Source organism: Pongo abelii, chromosome 7, assembly GCF_028885655.2.
Source record: "Pongo abelii isolate AG06213 chromosome 7, NHGRI_mPonAbe1-v2.0_pri, whole genome shotgun sequence".
NCBI classification, from domain to species: domain Eukaryota; kingdom Metazoa; phylum Chordata; class Mammalia; order Primates; family Hominidae; genus Pongo; species Pongo abelii.
This window is the reverse complement of record NC_071992.2, coordinates 76,334,667-76,356,386: the sequence shown is the minus strand read 5'-3', so window position 1 is coordinate 76,356,386 and position 21,720 is coordinate 76,334,667. Positions and strand designations below refer to the sequence as shown.

The 21,720-nt window shown below is 38.5% G+C and overlaps 1 protein-coding gene across 4 annotated transcripts in view; it reads right to left on the bottom strand.

Annotated features, from left to right (window-relative positions):
* The window catches only part of CLVS1 (clavesin 1), a 437,253-nt gene that overhangs the window by 126,234 nt on the left and 289,299 nt on the right, over window positions 1–21,720 (bottom strand). For all 4 annotated transcript variants that reach the window (XM_054560859.2, XM_054560860.2, XM_063726281.1 and 1 more), the window contains 1 exon segment: window positions 193–367. In XM_054560859.2, the coding sequence (XP_054416834.1) occupies window positions 193–367 (175 nt within the window).

The following is a 21,720-nucleotide window of genomic DNA, read 5'->3' as shown; positions in this document are numbered from 1 at the left end:
ATTAATGAAAATGAAAGTTAATTTTAAAAAGCATCTAAAACTCTGGCTGAGGCAAAAACATGGAGTACTCAGATGAATTTAATCCATGTTTCCTTTTTCCACTCCAAAGGATAAATATTACTTTGGTTGCAATAATTTTTTAAAAAGTATGTTGCCACACATGGTCTTGTATTGCGCGTTCATTGAACATACCTGCAACCCCTCAATGGCCAGTTTAAGGATTGAAGGTGTCAGTTTGGAGGCTTGTTTGAAGGAAAAATTACTCCAGTCTATAATTAAAATGAAGCCATTTATCTGAAGCTCCGGATCTTCGATTAGGACTTCCAATGACAGCAGGATGGCACGAAGGATGTCTGTGAAGGAGTTCCTGCAGCCAGAGTAGAAAGAGAGCTGTGTGTGAGTATAAGCAGGTGATAGCACGTTGCATGCAACAGTGCTGGCCTCCGCATGCCACTGCTCCATGAACCCAGCCTGCAGGGTCACATTGGCATCCTGTACCCAAAGGGACTGAAAATACATTTGCTAAACTTCATAGCAATAATGCTTCAAGGCTTGCAGGTTGGACACCTCCCTTGGATCTGCACCCCAAACTTAATGAGATGTCCCTCTTCTGTGTTCCTGTGGCTTTCCATACTCTGCTTCCTCCACAGCCCCAGTTGCATTTTGTTGAAATACATCTCTTACCCATCTTTCTCTCTCACAGAGCTCTGATGTCTTTGAGGGTAGGGATTGGGCCATAATCATAGTTGTTTCCCCAGTACAATGAATCATTGCTGAACAAACGAGGTGAGGCCTCAATCAGAGGTGTTTATTTTGATGAAAGCTCTTTTATTTCCTTTGTATTTAAAAAATCCTGCTAAGAGTGTAGAAACATTCATGCCATTGATGCTATTTTTTAGCTTCAATTCTTGGATAGAGAAAAATAAAACAGGAAGTATGACTTATTTTCAGTGAAGGTCTACAGAGTGTGGTTTGGGAGGGAATTCGCTTTGGGTACATCAGTAACTATGACAACAGGCAGACCTGAAAACAAACTAGAATGACAGCTCTCCAGTTCTGTGTGTATTCCTCCACATCATATATGCCCATTTGCCAAGTGATTTTTGCTTTCAATAATTTTCAGACATGAAGAAGTGATGGCAAATTCACTCTATTTCACTCAGTAAATTATCTCAGCTATAAATCTAAGATCTTAGAGGATCTCTAGATTCAGTGTTTTTCTTTGGTGAGCAGGAAAATATGAGCTTGGATGGCAAGTGATGGCAAAATCTGCTACTCCCTTCAAGTTTTCCTTAAAATCAGAAGCCAAGTCCTCTTGTGAAATCAGTGTGAAACAGTCAGATTCTTGAGCATTCCAATCTGGTTCAAATGCCAATGACTCCAGATTAGAAATCAGGAAATCTGTGATAAAAATGTAAGCCAGGGCCGGGCGCGGTGGCTGATGCCTGTAATCCCAGCACTTTTGGAGGCCGAAGCGGGTGGATCACCTGAGGTCAGGAGATTGAGACCAGCCTGGCCAACATGGTGAAACCCCATCTCGACTAAAAATACAAAAATTAGCTGGGCATGTTGGCGGGCACCTGTAATCCCAGCTACTTGGGAGGCTGAGGCAGGAGAATTGCTTGAACCCAGGAGGTGGAGGTTGCAGTGAGCTGAGATCGTGCCATTGCACTCCAGCCTGGCAGTTGCAGCCAGCCTCTGTCTCAAAAAAAAAAAAAAAAAAAAAAAAAGGTAAGCCAGTAAGAATATACTGAATGCCTGGTGTAAACTCAGTGTTATGCCTCATGCTTAAAGTTATAAATTAGAATGTCCTATTTCTACTTTCAAAGGACTCTTAATTTAGTTGGGGTGGGGTGGTAGATTAGCAACATGCAAGGAATCAATACAATTTGAGTAGTCAGGGAAGAGTTTATGAAGGGATGAAGGCTCGGGATAATCTTGAAGAATGGATAGGAATTTTATGGATAATTGGGAAAAGGGGGAGCAAGACTTTTTCAGGAGAGAGAAGTGACACAGATGAAAAATAAAGATATTAGCCCATTCTGTTTCTGTATAGTTCTTCTTACTAAAAATCATTTCCTTATATTAAGCCAAAATTTTCCTCCTTCAAATCCACCCAGTGGGGGTAGTTCTGCTATATAGAAAAAACCCTCAAGTCTCCCCACACCACACACTTTCAACTATCTAAGCATGGTGGTCATGATACCCTACATAATCTCTAGATTAAAAAAAAAATTGTAACTTTAACCTTTTCTCATAGAAAATGGTTCTTAATACTATTTTTGTCATTATTTCCTTTCAGATACATTCCTTTTTCATTTTTAGAGATGTCCTATTCCTGTTGTTGTAGAATAGGTTTTCATTGGGACTTTGTGTGCTTTTGTTTTTCCTTTCACATCAAAACAATTATCCAAAGACCCAAGTCTTTTTCAGAGATACAGCTTTGTATTGGAAGCAAACATTGATTTAAGAGGAGCAAGGGAGCAAAGATTATGAGTTTAGGCAATTCCAAATGGAAATGCCCAACTGGTAAACCGGAAATTATCATTAGGGCATCAGGGAGTCTGAGCCGAGATAAGCTTTCTTAGGAAGAGCATAAACACAGAGAAAGTCAGGATGGAAAGGTTAAGCCTAAGGTAAAGCTTACATACAGTACTGAGGTTGAAGGAAGAAGAATTAAATAATAAAAGGGGAGAGGATCAGGGTTGTGTTAAAAAAGAAAAAGAAGAAGAACAGAATATTTCAAGAAGCAAGGGTATGACAGATTGCATTACTGTGTTACTGACACCAATTCTTCACTTATCCCTGCATCCACACACTAGCTATGGCCTCCTTGAGGATACAGTGTATTTTTTGTCTCTTGTTCATGTGACTTGATTTGACAGTAAACATTATTAGTAACTTTAACCACTGGCACCATGACAGGATGCCAATTCCAAGCCTAGCTCTTAAGAGACTTCAGATGTTACCACTGTTCTCTTGCCCTTCTACCGTTGCTATAGTAAAAAAATATGCCACAGCCAGCATGCTGAACTGTGAACAAGGGTGAAAGACACACAGACCAGTGACTCCCCAGCCAACTAGCAGGTTTTCATTAGAAGTAGTGCTACCTAGGTGAACCCAGCCTAGATAAACGGCAGCTACCCACAGGTGCATAAGCAGCAATAAATGATTGCTTTCTTCAGCCACAGAGTTTTGAGATGGTTTGTTACATAGCAATAGCTATTCAACACCAAAAGGTAGTTAACAAAGTCAAATGAAAAAAAAAGATCAAGGAGAATAGGAAGGAGAAAGGACCATTGAATTTCACAACAAATACTCTTTGGGGGGTTGTGGGAGAGCACTTTTAGTTGAATGGTGAAGATAGAAATAATTAATTTTGAAGATCTTAAGCAAATTACTTAATCTCTATCTCATTTTACTCCTTTAACTACAAGCTGGCACGTCTTTTCAACACATATCCACACTTATCCACTCCAAGAGAAAATACTGAGCTCTGCCTGGAAACCATTCTATGTATTTTGGAGACCACAACCTTTATTGAAGCACAGGCACTGGCAGTGAAGGAAATGTTATGTTCCTGGGATGATCCCAGGAGAAAAGTAAAAGGTTTATGGACTTCATTACAGTTTCCAAATGTTTGAATGCTTTACTTTTCCAGAGAAACCGGGCAGGCAGGAAACAGTTGCATGGACTGTGTCTCGAGTCATGAAGCTTTGCCAATGTGGAGGAGTGTGAACCTACCTCTTACCTTAGCTGCAGTCATTACCTTGATTTCCTTAGTTCTTGGCTTCCTTGTATGAATTTCCTCGTTGTTTTCCTCTTCACTTTTTACAACACCTTTTGACTTCTGGACTCCTAGCTTTTTAAAATTTAAAATGGCTATCAGACCTAATAATTTATGTAGATACTCCACCCTCAAAAACATGGAGCATAACTCCCCACTCCATAAGTGAGCTGAGCATTGTGGCTCCCTTCAAAGAGTACAGTATAGAAAGAGGAAGAAGAGTTACTGTACACTGGAGAAATGCTACCTCAGCCAGGTGATCCAGCTCAACCTAGCCAGTGATACATCATGTTGACTGTATTTATTCTTCCTAAGGTGATGAAAATGGCACTTGACCTCTATGCTCTTCCTCCCAGATAAATATAACCCAAGAGTAATCATGAGAAAAACATTAGACAAATTCCAATTGAGGGACATTCTACAAAATACCTGACAGGTACTGCTCAAAATTGTCAAGTTTATCAAAAAACAGTGAAAGTCTGAGAAACTGTCACAGCCAAGAGGAGCCTAAAGAAACATAAAGATTAAAGGTAATGTAGGACCTTGGGTGGGATCCTGGGACAGAAAAAGGACATTAAGTAAAAACTAAAAAAAAATCCAAATAATGTATGGACATTAATGAATAACGTATTAATAATGGTTCATTAGTCATAACAGTAACACTGTACTACTATAAGCTGAAAATAATAGAGAAAATTAGAAGGCAGGACATAGGGAAAGTCTCTGTACTGTCTTCACAGTAATTGTGTAAATCTAACATTGTTGTAAATAAAAAGTTTATTTTCAAAAAATAGATGCCCTCTAGAGTTTATAATCTGCCAGAATAAATCTTCATAAATATTCTAACAAGGATTCTAAGCAAACCAAAAATGGTCATAAGCAGTTCACCTACTTTATGCAAATTGCAGAAATGAGAACAGAAGACATATCTAGAGTTTCTTCATTCTACTAAATCATTTACATTTATATATGGTTTAACTCCAAAAACTCAGGGGGAAAATTTTTTTGATTTATTTTATTGCCTGCAATCACAATTCTATCAGAGTATTTTAGCACTTCTATCAAAATGAACTAACATGACAAATGGATATTTACATTTCTTCCACCCTTTTCTATAATTTTAATAGCATTTATACAGTCAGTTATGGATATTAGTTTTGAATTAATTATAAGTTCAAATGTGATAATGTATGTGAGAGGACTATGTGAACTGCAAATTGCCAGTGAAATGTAGAGAACTCTATTAGCAGAAAATAGAAAACTTAAATTTTTTCCCCATAAAGAATTTTATACAAATTAGGACTTAGTAAATATTTATCTACAGGGGTTTCATCATTATACTGTGAGCAGTTAGAGATTATGAATAGTGACTCATTTTTAGGTTCTACTGTTGTATATATGAGTTAAGCACCTGAGGCTTTAAAACCTAAGTCAACAGCACAATACAAACAAAACACAAAATAGTGGAAATTAGTAAGTTTTTACCAATGAGAAAGTATTCAAGTTTCAAGACATGGCCCATTTGTGCTTTGAGTTTTTAGTGGAGATTCCAGAACTTGATCCCAGTGCTAGACTCATAAGAAAAATTAGGCTATAAGTGATCAGATAACCACGTAAAGATATGATGGAGTTGAAGGCGACATTTTTTTTTAGAAGGAATATGAGGCAGCCTCTTAGTCAATTCTGAAATCACAGGGCATATTCCTATACTTATTTTTTGTGCTGCAGCAAGACGTCTGTTACAGACAACCCACAAAGTGGGAGAAAATATTTGCAAACTATGCAACTGACAAAGGACTAATATCCAGAATCTACAAGGAACTCCAACAAATAAGCAAGAAAAAGACAAATAATTCCATCAAAATGTGGGCTAAGGACGTGAATAGACACTTCTCAAAAGAAGATATACAAAGGGCCAACAAACATATGAAAAAATGCACAATATCACCAATTATCAGGGAAAGGCAAATCAAAACCACAATGCAATACCTAAACTTACTCCTGCAAGAATGGCCATAATCAAAAAAATCAAAAAATAATAGTTGTTGGCATGGATGTGGTGAAAAGGGAACACTTTTACACTGCTGGTGGGAATGTAAACCAGTACAACCACTATGGAAAACAGCATGAAGATTCCTTAAAGAAATAAAAGTAGATCTACCATTTGATCCAGCAATCCCACTGAGGATCTACTCAGAGGAAAACAAGTCATTATAAGAAAAAGACACTTGCTCACGCATGTTTCTAGCAGGATAATTTGCAATTTCAAAAGTATGGAATCAGCCCAAATGTCCATCAATCAACGAGAAAATAAAGAAAATGTAGTATGCCATGGAATACTACTCAAGCATAAAAAGGAATGAAATAATGGCATACACGGCAACCTGAATGGAGTTGGAGACCGTTATTCTAAGTGAAGTAACGTGGGAATGGAAAGCCAAACAACATATCTTCTCACTTAGAAGTGGGAGCTAAGCTATGAGGATGCAAAGGCATAAGAATGATACAGTGGCCGGGCGCGTGGCTCACGCCTGTAATCCCAACACTTTGGGAGGCCGAGGCGGGCGGATCACGAGGTCAGGAGATCAAGACCATCCTGGCTAACACGGTGAAACCCCGTCTCTACTAAAAATACAAAAAATTAGCCTGGTGTGGCAGCAGGCGCCTGTAATGCCAGCTACTCAGGAGGCTAAGGCAGGAGAATGGCGTGAACCCAGGAGGAGGAGCTTGCAGTGAGCCGAGATCGTGCCACTGCACTCCAGCCTGGGCGACAGAATGAGAGTCCGTCTCAAAAAAAAAAAAAAAGAATGATACAGTGGACTTTGGAGACTTGTGGGGAAGGATAGGAGGGGAATGAGAAATAAAAGAGTACACATTGGGTACAGTGTACACTGTTCAGGTGACGGGTGCACCAAAATCTACTAAAGAACTTATCCGTGTAACCAAACACCACCTGTTCCCCCCAAAACTCTATTGAAATAAAAACAAAAAAATAAAATTTTTTTTATAAAAAAACTCTTTGGCCAGTTCTGTCTTTAAACCTCTTGACATCACACTTAATATGATGATTTGATTTTGGAAATTTCTTAAGGTCCACCACAAACCACAAAGTGGTTTTGCAGATGATTTTCGCCAAATATCTATGTCTTGGTTATAGGTGCAAAAACATTGCAATCCACCACGTCTTCCTCCCTTCGTCCCATTTGAAACTTCTCCCAAAAATACTTCCTAAAATAACTATGATGTGGTCCTTACAGTTTCAGAGTGTGCTTTGCCTTTCCTCTGATAATGATGTCTAAGCCAAGGTGGAGAGGCAAATGTGCTCCTTCTGTACATCTGCTGATGTATTTTGGCCTCTAGACTGGGGAAAAATCCTCCTTTGGCAAACTGGCAAAAGGGCCTGTACTTGAGAAAGGTGATTGAGCTTAACACTGTGGATCTGCCACTCACCAAACATGCAACCATCCATACAAACTGAAGTTCAGCAATGGACAATTTCCTGTTCCTTACACTTGTAGGGTTATTACTAGCACTATCCAAAATAATACATGTGAAGGAGCCTCCTATCCCAACAGGAGGCAGTATTTGTATTTACATGAATTATAGAGATATCCCTCTTAGTCACTGTTTTCATGATGATGATGGTAGCAGGACAATAGGGAGTGTGCAAATTTTAATTGTTTTGTTTCCAGGTGAGCTTATTTTCTCCTCTTCTAGGCCTGTGAGTCTTTGAAAAACTGTCTAAAATGGGAATGCATGTGAGACACTTTCTTAAATGGTTTGTAATAATTCTTAGATAATTCAGGTTTTAGCTGAATATGTGCCATCATGCTCCTAAGCAAATAAATCCTTATTTCTCAGTGAGATAATGAAGGAGAAAGAAAAAAAAAAATTGTGTTCTGAAAATATGAGATTCAAGCAGTGAATGAAAAATGTTTGGCTTTGCTCTAGTAGAATTAATATTAGCAAAAGATTGTATTAAATTTACTACCCTGAATCTTAGCTGGAAACTTAAATTAGACAATCACTTTTCTCAGCAAAGTTGGTCACAAAGAGAACAGAAGCCTGGATTTAACTCCATCTCACATAATTTGATGAGGCTCACATTCTCAAGAAGAAAAAGGAAGGATGGAAGGGAAGAAGAGAAAAGCAAAAAGGAACAAAGAAGGGATGAGAAAGAAGAGCGGAGGGAGGGAGAGGGAGAAGAAAAGAACAAAAGGAAAATAAAGGAAAGAAAAAATCCTGCAAGCAAATTTTCATCTCTTTGAATTTTATCTTATTTCAATCAGTACTGGAAACTTTTGGAATTGTATTAGCATAAGAATATAATTCTCTGAAATACCAGAATAATGAGTTGTCTAACTTATTATTAATTGTAATTCAAGAATACTTGGCATTCAAAGCCTCAGCATCAGATTTTTAAAAATAATGTATTGAATACTATTTTATTCAAACATCTGATAACACACAGGTGGAGTTTTAGATAGGGAGCCAGCTACATTATTTCATCTGCTTCTGAATTTTTGGTTCAGTTCAGTTCACAGACGCTTGACTAAGAACAGTGTTTATTTTATAAAAACAGCTAGAGTCATTGCAAATGTGTGTCTCTCTAGCAAGTACGGCAACAATATATGGAGAGAGTTTGGGGACTGTCATCCTCTGCCCGAGTCCACCCCTATCTGACCAATGCTACTAAGGACAAAACACAAAGGGTAATGTTCTTGTCCAAGAACAAGGCCCTGATTTTGAAATAGCATAGAGAATATTGGACAAAAACAGTGAAGACAATATTCTCTCAAGTACAGCATGGAAATAAGAGCCTGTGTTTCTCCAGACCACTCCTGGCAGGCCTATCCATCTCTGGATATAGACACTAGAGTGCAAAGCATTCATATCCACCACTTAAAATGACACTTGAAACTAAAGCTTTTAAACTCCAACATGCCAGGATAGTTTTTCATTTGTGTTTCTGCGGAGAAATAGAGTATGTATCACTGTGTGTGTGCATGTGCAATAACTCACCATTTACAGTTAATTTCCCTAGATGTTGTCTTCCCTCTAGTTCTTTGGTTTAAATAAAGCAGTGGTTTGAATAAATAAAAACCAACATTTTATCACATTTGGTCCAGGTGCTTCTATATTCTCTCAAGAATTGAAGAGAATGAAATTAGCATCAAATGCATCTATTTCTTCACTTCAAAATTTAATGCAATTTCTTATTATTCAATGTCTTCTTTTAAAACTGTTGAAGTACCTGCAACTGTAATAAGGAGTCAGGAGGCATTTGTTCAAAGATTTAATCATTCTGTACGTTGTGGAAGACACAAAGAGAAAAAAGTAATTTTACTTTCCTGCCAGTAGATGGAAATCAGTAGGAGACAGTAAAATATATGTACATGGGAGGCAATGAGGGTTTAGAGTTCGGCAGAGTCTGATTTAAATCCCAGCTGTCCTATGTAAGGTTAGCAAGTAACTTAATCTCTGTGTGGTTTCATTCCCTCATCTGTAGAAGGAGGATCACAGCACCTACACCTCACTGGTAACGATGAAGTGCAGAGTGCACATAAAGCCTTAGCAGCTCACGGTAATGCACAGAAAATGCTGATGGTCATGGTAGTCTTCATTATTACCTGAGTAAACATGACATGAAGGAAAAAGTAACAGGGGTTGCAAAATGCTTGGGAATTACAAGAAGGAGAGATCACTTATGATTGGGGAGTTTTGGAAAGTCTTCCACTGGGTCATGAGAAATGGGGAGGTTTGGACACTGGACATAGAAAGGAAAGGGCAGAAGGAGCCACATAAACAACAGTAAGAGCTTAGTGTGTAGACATCATGTATTGAAGAAATGCAGAGTTTTCCTGTGCCATGGGGCAAATGAAAAGGAAGATAAAAATAAGATCAGAAATGTGATTGTGATTCATCTCATTCTGCTTGGTGGGAGAATTGCTGACTGTTATGCTGATGAAGGAAATGATGGCTTCTGTGCCTCAGGGAGATTTGGGCTGGCAGCAGGAACTATGTGCATCAAAGTCAGGGGACAGGAGTCGAGCAGCTCAGTTAAAGGGAAGTGATGCAATACACTGGGTGAGAGCTGAATGGAAATAATAGAGATGTGGGAGGAACCATGAAGGATAGTAGCCAGGACTTAGGTACCAATTAGATATGGGTGTGAAGAGAGGAAGGACCTAAGGAACTAAGTCAGGTAGGAGTGAGTCAGAGGTGCTGTAGTTGTGACTAGTTCTTACACAGTAAGAATCAGCACCCAGCACAGTATCACACAATATTAATATTAACATTACTTGATATCAGGGCTGTCAAGGGTTACTCAGAAGTATATGGGCTGGTAGGGTCTACCAAATGTGATAAAATACCACCATAAGCAGGTGCCATGTCTGCAGAAGAGAGTATTTCCTGTCCTATTTATAACAAAGGAATGCTTGCCCTGCTAGTCTAGACCATCAGCTCCATTCAAGCTGGGGGTTTGATGCATTTGCCTTTGAATCCCTGAAAATCCCCAGTACCTATACATAGTAGATGCTCAGCAAATGTTTCTAAGTGAAAGAAGGAAGGTAGGCATGGTGCCAACTTGCTTTGACCAACACTGAGATCACTAGTGGTTGAATCTCCTTACTCTTCAAAGTTTCTCATGCTCATTGCTGATGTCTGATTTGTGTCCTTAAGTACTTTTTCTATTATGACTCATGCTTATAGAGAACAATGTATTACTGAGCACCTTGGGTCCAAGAGGAGGAAAGGAAACAGATTTGATTCTGGTTTAGGAGAGGGCCAGATGTGTGTGAATGCAGTAGTGTATGTAGTGAATGTAGTGTGAATGCAGTCAGTGATAAAATGCAGTCAAGAACAGTGAATAACAAATGCTAGATGGATGCTTACAAACAGGAAGGCTTCTATACCATGAGACTCTTAGCCATTGGGAAAGATCTGGTCCTCAAACACCATTTTAAGACAGCCCAAAATATAAATGGTGAAGGGTTTATTTCATGTAGCTCTCTGGATAGAGATTGCACCAGGGCCCATAGACAGCAGCAGCAGAAGAAATTAAAAACAAAACAAAAAACCATCCCAATGGAAGTGAGCTATGATCTTCCCATCGATTACTAAACAAATATAAAAAATTAATTTCATGCTTGTCTGTTCTAGTAAATCCCTTGGCTGAGGATCTGCAGAAAGTAAAAACTAGGAAGAGTTTCAAGAATGCAAATAAGCGCTTAAAACAGCTAAATTAGCATTGGTTTAAGCACTTCCGTTTTGGCCATTCTATTTTCAGTCAAGGTTTACACCAGGGTTTTTCTACACCCATAAACCAAAAGCAGGCAGTAGGTCACCAGATGTCTCAGCCTTCCTGTCTAACGACATAGAGTGATTTCACAATTCATGATGGACAACATACACACAAACACACACACACACACACACACACACACACACACACACACTGTAAACTGGCATCTTCTAAAATTACAAACATATGACTTCGGAGATGATTCTTTAACTATTCCATGAAGATTTCTTGAACACTAGGCATGGAGCTAGGATCATATCAGACTACTCAGAGCCACAAACAGCAAAATCTCCCCCTGACATGAGTGAATTAAGTAAGATGGTCACGTTACTCCTACTTCAATTGACATTTATAGATTCTTTTTTTTTTTGAGATGGTGTTTCACTCTTGTCACCCAGCCTGGAGTGCAGTGGTGCAATCCCAGCTCACTGCAACCTCCACCCCTGGGGTTCAAGCTATTCTCCTGCCTCTGCCTCCCGAGTAGCTGGGATTACAGGCACCCACCACCACACCCAGCTAATTTTTATATTTTTGGTAGAGACGGGGTTTCACCATGTTGGGCAGGCTGATCTCGAACTCCTGACCCAGGTGATCCACCCGCCTCGGCATCCCAAAGTACTGGGATTACAGGCGTGAGCCACTGCGCCTGGCCGACATTTATAAATCTTGCATTGGGTTCATGGAAATGTGCTAGTCACTACCTGAAATCGAATATTCTTTCTCCTGAACCTGAATCTTACAACCATAAAATCACTTTTGGGATAAGAAATTGGATAATATGATGAGGCTTTTTTAAAGAAAAATATCTATCCTGTGGTACTACATTGCTTTGAATGATTTTACACTCCTGAGCTCCTTCCCTCTCAATGATATTCTGCAATCACTCTTGCAATCAAGAGGGACCTTTCTGAAATCATAAACTCTGATAACAGTGTGCAAGGCAACTTGAATTCAATAGTGAATTAGTAAAGCAACTCTAGGTATTGCTTTTCACGGGAAGCACACCTCTAACTTGAGTTAGAAGTATACAGCATCTCGTAATTTTAATTAACTCAGGAAATTGCCTACTCCAATGAAAACTCCAAACCTCCATATTTAATAAAGAGATCAATACATTCTAAAAGGATAACAAGCTTTTACAACCAAGGGAAGCCCCAAGGCTCTAAAATTAGTTGCCTATAATGAGAAATCTGAACCCCGAAAAATATGGGTGATTCACACCTAATAGAAACGGATTGAACTTAGAGAGTCTGTAGTCTGATTTAAGTTTTCAAAGTTGGTTTATCCTTTCTCCATTTTACAAATTCTATCCTTCTTAATCATAAGAAACCTAAACAGAAGTAGGCAATCAAATTCATGAAATATTAGAAGGAATGAGCTGTAGGAAGTTATTATGTAACTGAAAGAAAAGTCTTATCTTCATAGGTAATACATTCAAGGCAGCTTTGATAGAAATGCAACTTGTTGGCTGTTTTGCAGGCTGATATTCTTCTACCTGGGTATCATCCTTCAACTGTTTATCTTCCTCAAGACACATCATGGTTATTAGATTCTTGGAGCTAGCAGGATATAAGGCTGCTGTGACTTCCACAGCTCTGAGGTGCAGGAACACCCTGACCACTGACTACACTATTTCTGAGTTTTGGCACCAATAAGGCAAGGCTGATGGAAAGAACTCTTGGTCTTGACCAACTCCTGTAATGCCTAGTGGTGGCTAACAAGTAACAATAATGATAGGTGGCTTGTTCATCCTTTAAAACCAGGTTAAATATATTCCCATAGCCCTGAGGGGAAAAACTTTCTGCAAATGCTACCTACACTTCTTCTAGAAGTGAATATGTGCTTAACTTGGGCAGAAAAGTCACCTTTGGAGGTTTCCAAAGTCATTTGGGGCCTAGAGCGCTGTAAATATAAGAGTTAATTGGCAGGACCAGACGTCTCAGGATAGAGATGTGGGAGTTCTTATGATTTTTCTAGAGAAGGGCCCACAGACACACCCATGGCGCCCCAGCCTAGCCCAAGTCAGGCAGGTCACAGAGACTAAAGAGTGGCCTCACCGTCTCCCTGCACTCTCTTCATAAACCAGTGGGCTGAGAGCTCTATTGGACCTACTTTTGTTCCCTGGTCACAACATAGGCTCCAGCTTAATTCTAAGAATCAGAAACAAACAAGAGATAGCATTTAATAAGTTTACAAAAGAACAAACATAGGAACATGGGGTCAACATAGTTCATTTAGCAACAATAACAACAAAACCCAGTGGACTGGTTGACTTTTCCTATCCAAAGTGCTGTGTGTTTGGAGAGTTAATTTTGCTCTACCAGGTAACATTACCCACAGAAGCTCTGATGCCTCACTGGGAAATTATTTTATGAAAGTGGTGAAAGAAAACATTGGTTTCTTTTCCTTAATTACATCACAAATTATCACTTGGCAATTCTCTAAGCAATCAGAGCCAGTGGTTATTATTTATCACTGCCACTTAACAGTAGCTACACTGCAGGAGATACTGTAAAACATCAGCGTACATTCCCTTCAAAGTGGGTCCAAAATATCCTACACTCTGAATAGCAAACAGAATTTAGAAAATGCGTTAAATATGTATATAGACACAATTTACATATTTTAAATTCTCACACAAGGAGAAAATACAACATTTTAGGATTTAGGATTTTGCTAGAGAAGGATGTCGGTGCCTATATTTATCTTAACAAAATCTCAGGGATTGTCTCAATAGAGAAACCCTTGAGGAGACTGCTTAGAAAGATCAGCAGTTTAATTTCCAAAGGGGAAAAGAGGAAAAAATGTGAATGCTCTGCCCTTGGAAAGTTCTATCTGAAATTTTACCTCCTGCTTTAATCCTTGCCTGCTACAAGTTGATGACCCCATTACCTATTCTTTTTCCATTAACTAAGTTACAAGGAGTGCTTTCCTAGTTCTGGCTCATATAGAACCTTCCCAGAGAAAAGAGCTGTCTCTTTCACCCACATTCAGAAATCAGGAGTCATACTTACCCACCTACATAATTCTTTGAACCCTGAGGCAACATATAAATATTGTAAGTAATTGCTGACTGCAGCAAGCTGAAGTATCAGGGAAGCCTGGGGAGAGAGTGAATTAAGATGGAGGCTGGTTCTTCCAGATGGATTTACAATTCAGATAGAATCAGGCAACTGAGAGCTAACAGGAATCTTTGTAATTACATAGTGATCTTCAACTGGAGGTAAATTCACCGCCTTCCCATTTGGGGGACCTCTGAAAATGTGTGTAAGTGGGACTTCATTACTGGTTTTCAGAATATTTAGAGAATACTACCAGCATTTATTGGGCAGAGAGCAGTATTATAAATATCCTGCAATGTGCAATATAACCCCCAGAATAATATCCCATCCAAATGGTAGTAACCTCTTTCTGTTATATAATGAAACTCAGATCTGGAAGGGCTCAGTGAAACCAGATGAGCAGTTATGTGTACAGTGAGTACAAGGTTCCTGACTCCTAGGTCCAGTGTGCTTGACATGTCTGTGAGACTTACAGAACATTCAAAGAAAGAAATGACTGTAAGGGGAGACTGACCAACGTATGAAATGAGGAATATTCTTTCCTCTTCTTCCCCACCTAGAAAATTCTTTCCCTTCTCCACACTGAGCTGACTCTTTCTCATCTTTCAGGTCTTGGCCAAATGTCCCATTCTTAGGGAGACCTTCCTACCGCAGGAAGTCACAGAGTATTGACAATGACTCCCATCTTGACCAAACTCTGAGCCCTTTCCCTGAGTAGGCCTCATGCTTGGCCCATGTTCTCAGCCTTCAAAGCCCAGTTTTAGCAAAGAACTCTGCTAAGCCAATTTGTTGAGAATCCCCTTACCCTTGATATTAATCAAGTTCCTCTTTTTCCTCACTCTGTCCTTGACACCTGACTACGTTCCTCCTAGTAATTTTTCATCAACAGCCTCACTCTGCCTGTGGCTATAAATTCTCATTTGTTCCTGTTGTATTTGGAGTTGTGTTCAATCTCTGTACTCTATTACAGTAGCCTTTACCTCCTATTGCAATACACTTGAGCAAAGTCTTTTTTGTCATTTTGTGTCCAGTGTATACCATTTCTTTTATAATATTAATAAATGAATATATATCACATGCATATATTCCAAACATGAGTTATCTGGATAGCTGTTTCCACATGGGAAAGTTGACCTGAAAGTAGGGATAGAAACATGGTGGATGAGATAAAGGAACTTCTAATAAGGTGAATGCAATCGAGACTGGGTTGTTCCTTCTGTAATAAGACCCTGAAGAACTCTCTCTGTACAGCCAGAGATGGGCTATGGGGAAGACTTATTGCATTCATTTGTCCTAATGAGCTTTCTCTACAGCCAAGGCAGACAGTTGTGTCAACCTATGAGACAGGGAAAAGTAAGTCTCTAAAAGACTTGGAGAATGTCCTTTGAGGTATTTAATTTACAAAAGAGACAACCTAGCATCTTGGGATTATGTGGACAAAATGAAAGCTGGGATACTATTGAGTAGGGCAGACTCTTTCAGTTATTATTCCATGCTTACTGGACACATTCATTTCTACTAATCTGTGCATTCTTCCCTGACACATTAGTCATCATTGAAAGCTTGAAGACATCTGATATGATTTGGATCTGTGTCCCCACCAAATCTCATGTTGAATTGTAATCTGCATTGTTGGAGGTGAGGCCTGGTGGGAGGTGATTGTATCATGGGGGCAGAGTTCTCATTAATGGGTTAGCGCCATCCCCTTGGTTGTGTTCTGGTGATAAAGAGTAAGTGACTTATAGTGAGATCTGGTTGTTTAAAAGTGTATAGCACCCCCTCCCCTTTTTCTCTCTTCCTTCTGCCCCTGCCATGTAAGATGTGCCTGCTTCCCCTTCACCTTCCACCATGATTGTAAGTTTCCTGAGGCCTCTGGAGAAGCAGCAGCCACTGTTTCCTGTACAGCCTGCAGAACTATGAACTAATTCAACCTCTTTTTTTTAAAATAAATTATCTAGTCTCAGATATTTCTTTATAGAAGTGCAAGGATGGACTAATACAACATCTCTTAGAGAAAATCAACTATAACATTTATTGCTTATTATTTAAGCAAGTCATCACAAATTCTTCAAGAATCAGTGAAAGAGCTTGTGTTTATTATTCCACATCGGTGCTATAAAATGGCATCTCACATATTCTTTCTTATGCCTAATGCAAAGTTGTCAAGAAGAGAACATCATACTTTAAAAACAAAAACAAAAACTTCAGACTAATCTTGAAATCTAACAAAACAGAAACTTCTTCTGAATTTATGTAGCTCCAGTAAGTTGGACAAAGCCATCTCAGAAGAGCACAGAGCTTATTCATTTACAAGCCAAAAGACAGTTTGTTCCAGCTAAATTTTACTTGGGCTGGCCTCTCTTAGAAGAAGGTAATATTTGCGTTTTTGATTGATTGACTGATTGATTGATTGGCAATTCTGTTTTAAATGCATGCATACAAAATATTTGTTCAACCAGACTTTTATCACTGACTATGGGATGCTTTCCATAGTCAGAGGATTTCTGGGTTGGAAATGGAGAAAGGGGACTTCTGGAATCATCTAGATCCCAAATAAAACCTTGCTTTAGTTTTTTTTGGGTTTTTTAAAGGTGATTAGAAAGCATTTTCTTGCCAGTCACCCATGGCAAATCCTGGTCTCTGGGAAGACCAGGAAGGCGTCTTAATGCAGTGGGAAAGGTGTGTTCTTCTAACTGAAGATCCTAAGTGGTCTCTTAAGTGTTTTTTCCTCCAGATCTCAATGCGCAGAGTACTACCCACTTCCACTCAAGTCTGCCCTTTCCCAAACTCCCTGCGGGCCTGCCTACAATGACTCTGTAGAGTTGCAAGTTGCTTCAGAGGCTGGGATGTGTGTTATCCCTGTTCAGTGGAGGGCCATGCCGATAGCAGGTGCTAGGTAATCCCAAAGAGCTCCAGATACAGGATTCAGCAGCTGGCAACTCAAATGCCTAGGAACGCCAGGCAGGACATGTGAGCGAATGAAGCAGGCCAGGGGGACACAGGCCCACCAGTTTGTTATCACTCATCTACAAAAAAACATCTAATAGGGGAAAAGGAAACCAGGTTTTGCCATAGGTTAATTATATACACTTAAACAAATTATATAACTTCTTCATGATCCCAGTTGACTATTAGTAAAATGCAGTCATATTTATACTAGGTTCAGAGTTCTTACATCTAAATTGATTTTAACAGTCTTTTCTGGCTGGGCATGGTGGCTCACACCTGTAATCCCAGGACTTTGGGAGGCCGAGGCAGGCAGATCACCCGAGGCCAGGAGTTCAAGACCAGCCTGGCCAACATGGTGAAACCCCATCTCCACTAAAAATACAAAAATTAGCCGGGCATGATGGCACTTGCCTATCACCCCAGCTACTCAGGAAGCTGAGGCAGAAGAATCACTTGAATCTGGGAAGCAGAGGTTTCAGTGAGCTGAGATCACACCATTGCACTCCAGCCTGGGGGTCGCAGCAAGACTCTGTCTCAAAAAAAGAAAAAAAAAGTCTTTTCTACCATCATTAAACAGAGACACACCTTTATATTTACATTTTAGAAATGAGCAATTTCTCTCTCCTCCAATTCTGTAGCAGATACCCACTTAAAAAGGTCTGAAAACTTAATCATACGTGGTGGACATAATCCAGTTACAGGAACCTAACTCTTTGAGCCAGTGTGGTTGGTAACTTAGTTCTTTGAATGATGAGGGCTTAATTTGTAAATAGCAGTCATAATAAACCATAATCAGCAAACAAAAACATTTCTCAAGGCAAAATTTAGAACCATTTCTTTCATATCAACAAGATAATTTCAGGAAACAGAAATCCATAAAAGAAATATGATTGTAAGAAAGAATATAACTGAGAGTGGATTAAACTTTAAATTATAATAATACAAATTTTCAAGGCAGCATGAAAATATGCTGAGATAGCTGAGTATGCTTCCATAACTTAAAAAAAAACAGAAAAAATATACATTTAAATATACTTAAATAAGAACAAGTACAAAAGGAAAAGGTTTCATAAGGCCTTCTATACATTTGGGTGGACAACTTAAATCTATGTGCCCGATGTATCCAACACCCAGCCTCATAGTGTCTTGATCACTTGGGTTATATTCTAACATTCTATTGCTCTTTCTCTAATACTCTGTTTGGGTGGCCTCTCTTCTGGGCATACTCAGACCTCAATAGTGAAGATGGGTTCTCAATCCTCTGTTCCCAAAGCTGTTTTTTGTTTGTTTGTTTGTTTTAATTTAGTGTGAGCATATGTGTTGGCCCAAATCTTTATAATCATGTTCACCACTGTACCTTGGAAAAGAATGATGATGCTATGCCTGAAATTCTGATCAAATGTGGGACTTACCCTTGGATAAGATATACTGGTTGGGCAGTTCAGAGAGATAGAATAAAATTGACTAAGCCTGAGCAGATAGACTTTGGAAAGATACAGAGGAAAGTCACATATGACTAAATATGCATAATGGGAAAGCTAACAAGGCTTGCACACAGTGTACAATATAATTATATGTTGATTTTACTTGCTGGAAATGACTAACATAGGAAAGGAGGTAGGTGAGGGTCAAACAAATAACATTTTACAAACATTTAAAGAAGTCAGTAGTTTATCTTCTTCCTTCCTACTTTATTGGGTCCAGAAGCTGAAGAAATCTTTAAATTACTGTTTGAAAGATCCAGACTGGAAGAAAAATGTGCTGGCATGGACGGTTCTTCATCGTGTCGTAGGTTACTGAAAGATTGTGAATCAATTCTCTGTTGACTTTAAGAAACAGGATTTTAGAGCTGTTCCAAATCCTTCATCTTTATACATAAGAAAAACTGAGACTGAGAGAACACAGCTAATAAATATCAGAGTCAAGATTTGAACTTTGTGTCTGAATATCACAGTGGGAAGGGATCTGAAAGATCATCAATCCCAGTCAGACAGTAGAATCTGTTTCCACCAACTTTTTATTAAGAAAATGTCCTGGTGGCCGGGCTCGGTGGCTCACGCCAGTAATCCCAGCACTTTGGGAGGCCAGGGATGGTGGATCACCTGAGGTCAGGAGTTGAAGACCAGCTTGGCCAACAGAGTTGAAGACCAGCTTGGCCAACATGCTGAAACCCTGTCTCTACTAAAAATACAAAAAATTAGCCAGACATGGTGGCAGGCACCTGTAATCCCAGCTACTCGGGAGGCTGAGGCATGAGAATCTCTTGAATCTAGGAGGGGGAGGTTGCATTGAGCCGAGATCGCGCCATTGCTCTCCAGCTTGGGCAACAAGAGCAAAACTCCATCTCAAAAAAAAAAAAAAAAAAAAAGCAAAAAAAAAAAAAGCAAAGAAAAACAAGGAAAAAAAATGTCCTGGCAAACAGAAAAGTTGGAAAAATACTGCAGTGATATACTTACCATTTGATTCAACAATTGTCAACATTTTGCATGGTTGTTTTATCTATCCTCTATGCATATGTATGCATCAATATAGGTACAGTTAAAAATAAGCTGAAAGATCATGACTTTAAAAAAATGATTTCCATGCCACGTGCCCTGTAGAACGTCTTAAATTTTGGCTTAGCCTATTGTTTTCTCTTGATGCCATTTAACTTATTCCTCTTAAACTGGAATGAGGTACACAAGCTTGGTTGGATTCAGGCTAAATATTTCTGGAAGATTGTTTTCTAGATGATGTGCCAATAGAGTTGAATTCAGTAACAATTCTGACCAGTTGATTGTTGCTGCAAGAGCTCTAGCTGAGAAAGGCAAGTGCTATATCAAAGCTCAGCAGAAAGTGGTGACAAGATACATTTGTTTTGGGCGTAGGTGGGAGTGGAACCAACTTCATAGTTAGGAGAAACAAGGAAGAACAGAATACTTTTTAAATTGAGGTAATTGTAGATTCAGACGCAGTTGTAATAATTTGTTTGTATGTGTGCATGTGTATGTGTTTATTTAGTTCTATAAAATTTTATCTGACGTACATTGGTGTATTCACCAAGCCAGTCAAGATACTAAACAGATCCATCCCAACAAAGACCCTATATGGTGCCCTTTTATAACTCTCTCCTCCCATTCCCTAAAACCTGTAATCACTGATCCGTTCTTCATTTCTAAAATTTTGTCATTTCAAAAATGTTATAGAAATTGAATGCTATATAATGTTTAGGGATTAGCATTTTTAGTCAACATAATTACATGAAGATTCATCAAAGTTGTTACATATATAAATAGTACATTCCTTTTATTGTTGAGTAGTAATCAACAGTATGGATGTACCAGTTTTTTTTAGCCATTTTACCTGTTGTTAGACAACTGTGCTGATTTTGGGTTTTGGCTATTACCAACAAAGGTGCTGTGAATATTTGTGTATAGGATTTGTGTGAATATAGGTTTTTATTTATCTGAGATAAATGCCCGAGAGTGTAATTTCTGGGCTGTATGGTAATCACATGTACAGTTTTTTTTTTCAGTTTTTTAAAGAAACTACCAAATTGCTTTCCAGAAAGATGACACTATTTTACATTTTCACTGGCAATCTTGATGAGTAATCCAGTTTCCTTATATCCTCAACAACAGTTGGTGTTCCTGCTATTATAATTTTTATTTTAGGTATTCTGATAGGCATGTATCTCATTGTGGTCTTGATTGGCATTTCCCTAATAACTAGTGATGTCGAATAGGCTTCATAAAGTGAGTTAGAAGAGAACATGCAACCTTGTCGTTAATTCTTCTTAAAATATTTGTAAAATTCTCCAGTGGAAGCACGTGGGCCCAGAAGTTTCTTTTTCAAGAGTTTTAAATTTATGAATTCAACGAATTTGAAGGCTATAGGGCTAGTCAGATTATCTATTTCACCTTGATTGAGTTTTCACATTGTGTAGTTTTTAAGGAATTGCTTCATATTTTCTAAGTTATTGACTTTATGAGGATAAAGTTGTTCATAATATTCCTTCATTTTCCTTTTCATGGCTGTAAGATCTGTAGTGATATCACCTACTTCATTTCCAATATGGCTAATTTGTGTTTTCTCTCTTTTTATTATTGTCAGTCTAGCTAGAGGTTTATCAATTTTGTTGATTTTTTTTAAAGGGCCAACTTTTTGCATGGATTTTCTATTTGTTTTTCTAATTTCACTTTCACGGATTTTTGTTCTTTCTTTATTATTTTTTTATTCTGCTTGCTTTGGGTTTATTTTGTTTTATTCTTCCTTAGTTTCTTGAAGTAGAAACAGATTTTTGACTTGAGATCTTTCCTCATTCCTAATATCAGCATCTCATATTGTTTCCCTCTCAGCACTGCCTTATCTGCATCTCATATATGTGGATATGCTGCATTTTCATTTTCATTTAGTTGGACATAATTTTTAAATTTTCCTTGGAGGCTTCTTTTTTGATCTATAAATTATTTAGAAGTAAATTTTCCTTTGAGGCTTCTTCTTTGATCTACAGATTATTTAGAAGTGTATTGTTTAATTTCCGTGTCTTCTGAGATTTTTGTGTTTTCTTTCTGTTATTGATTAATAGTTTGATTCCATTATGGTCAGACAAAACACTTAGTATGATTTCATTTATT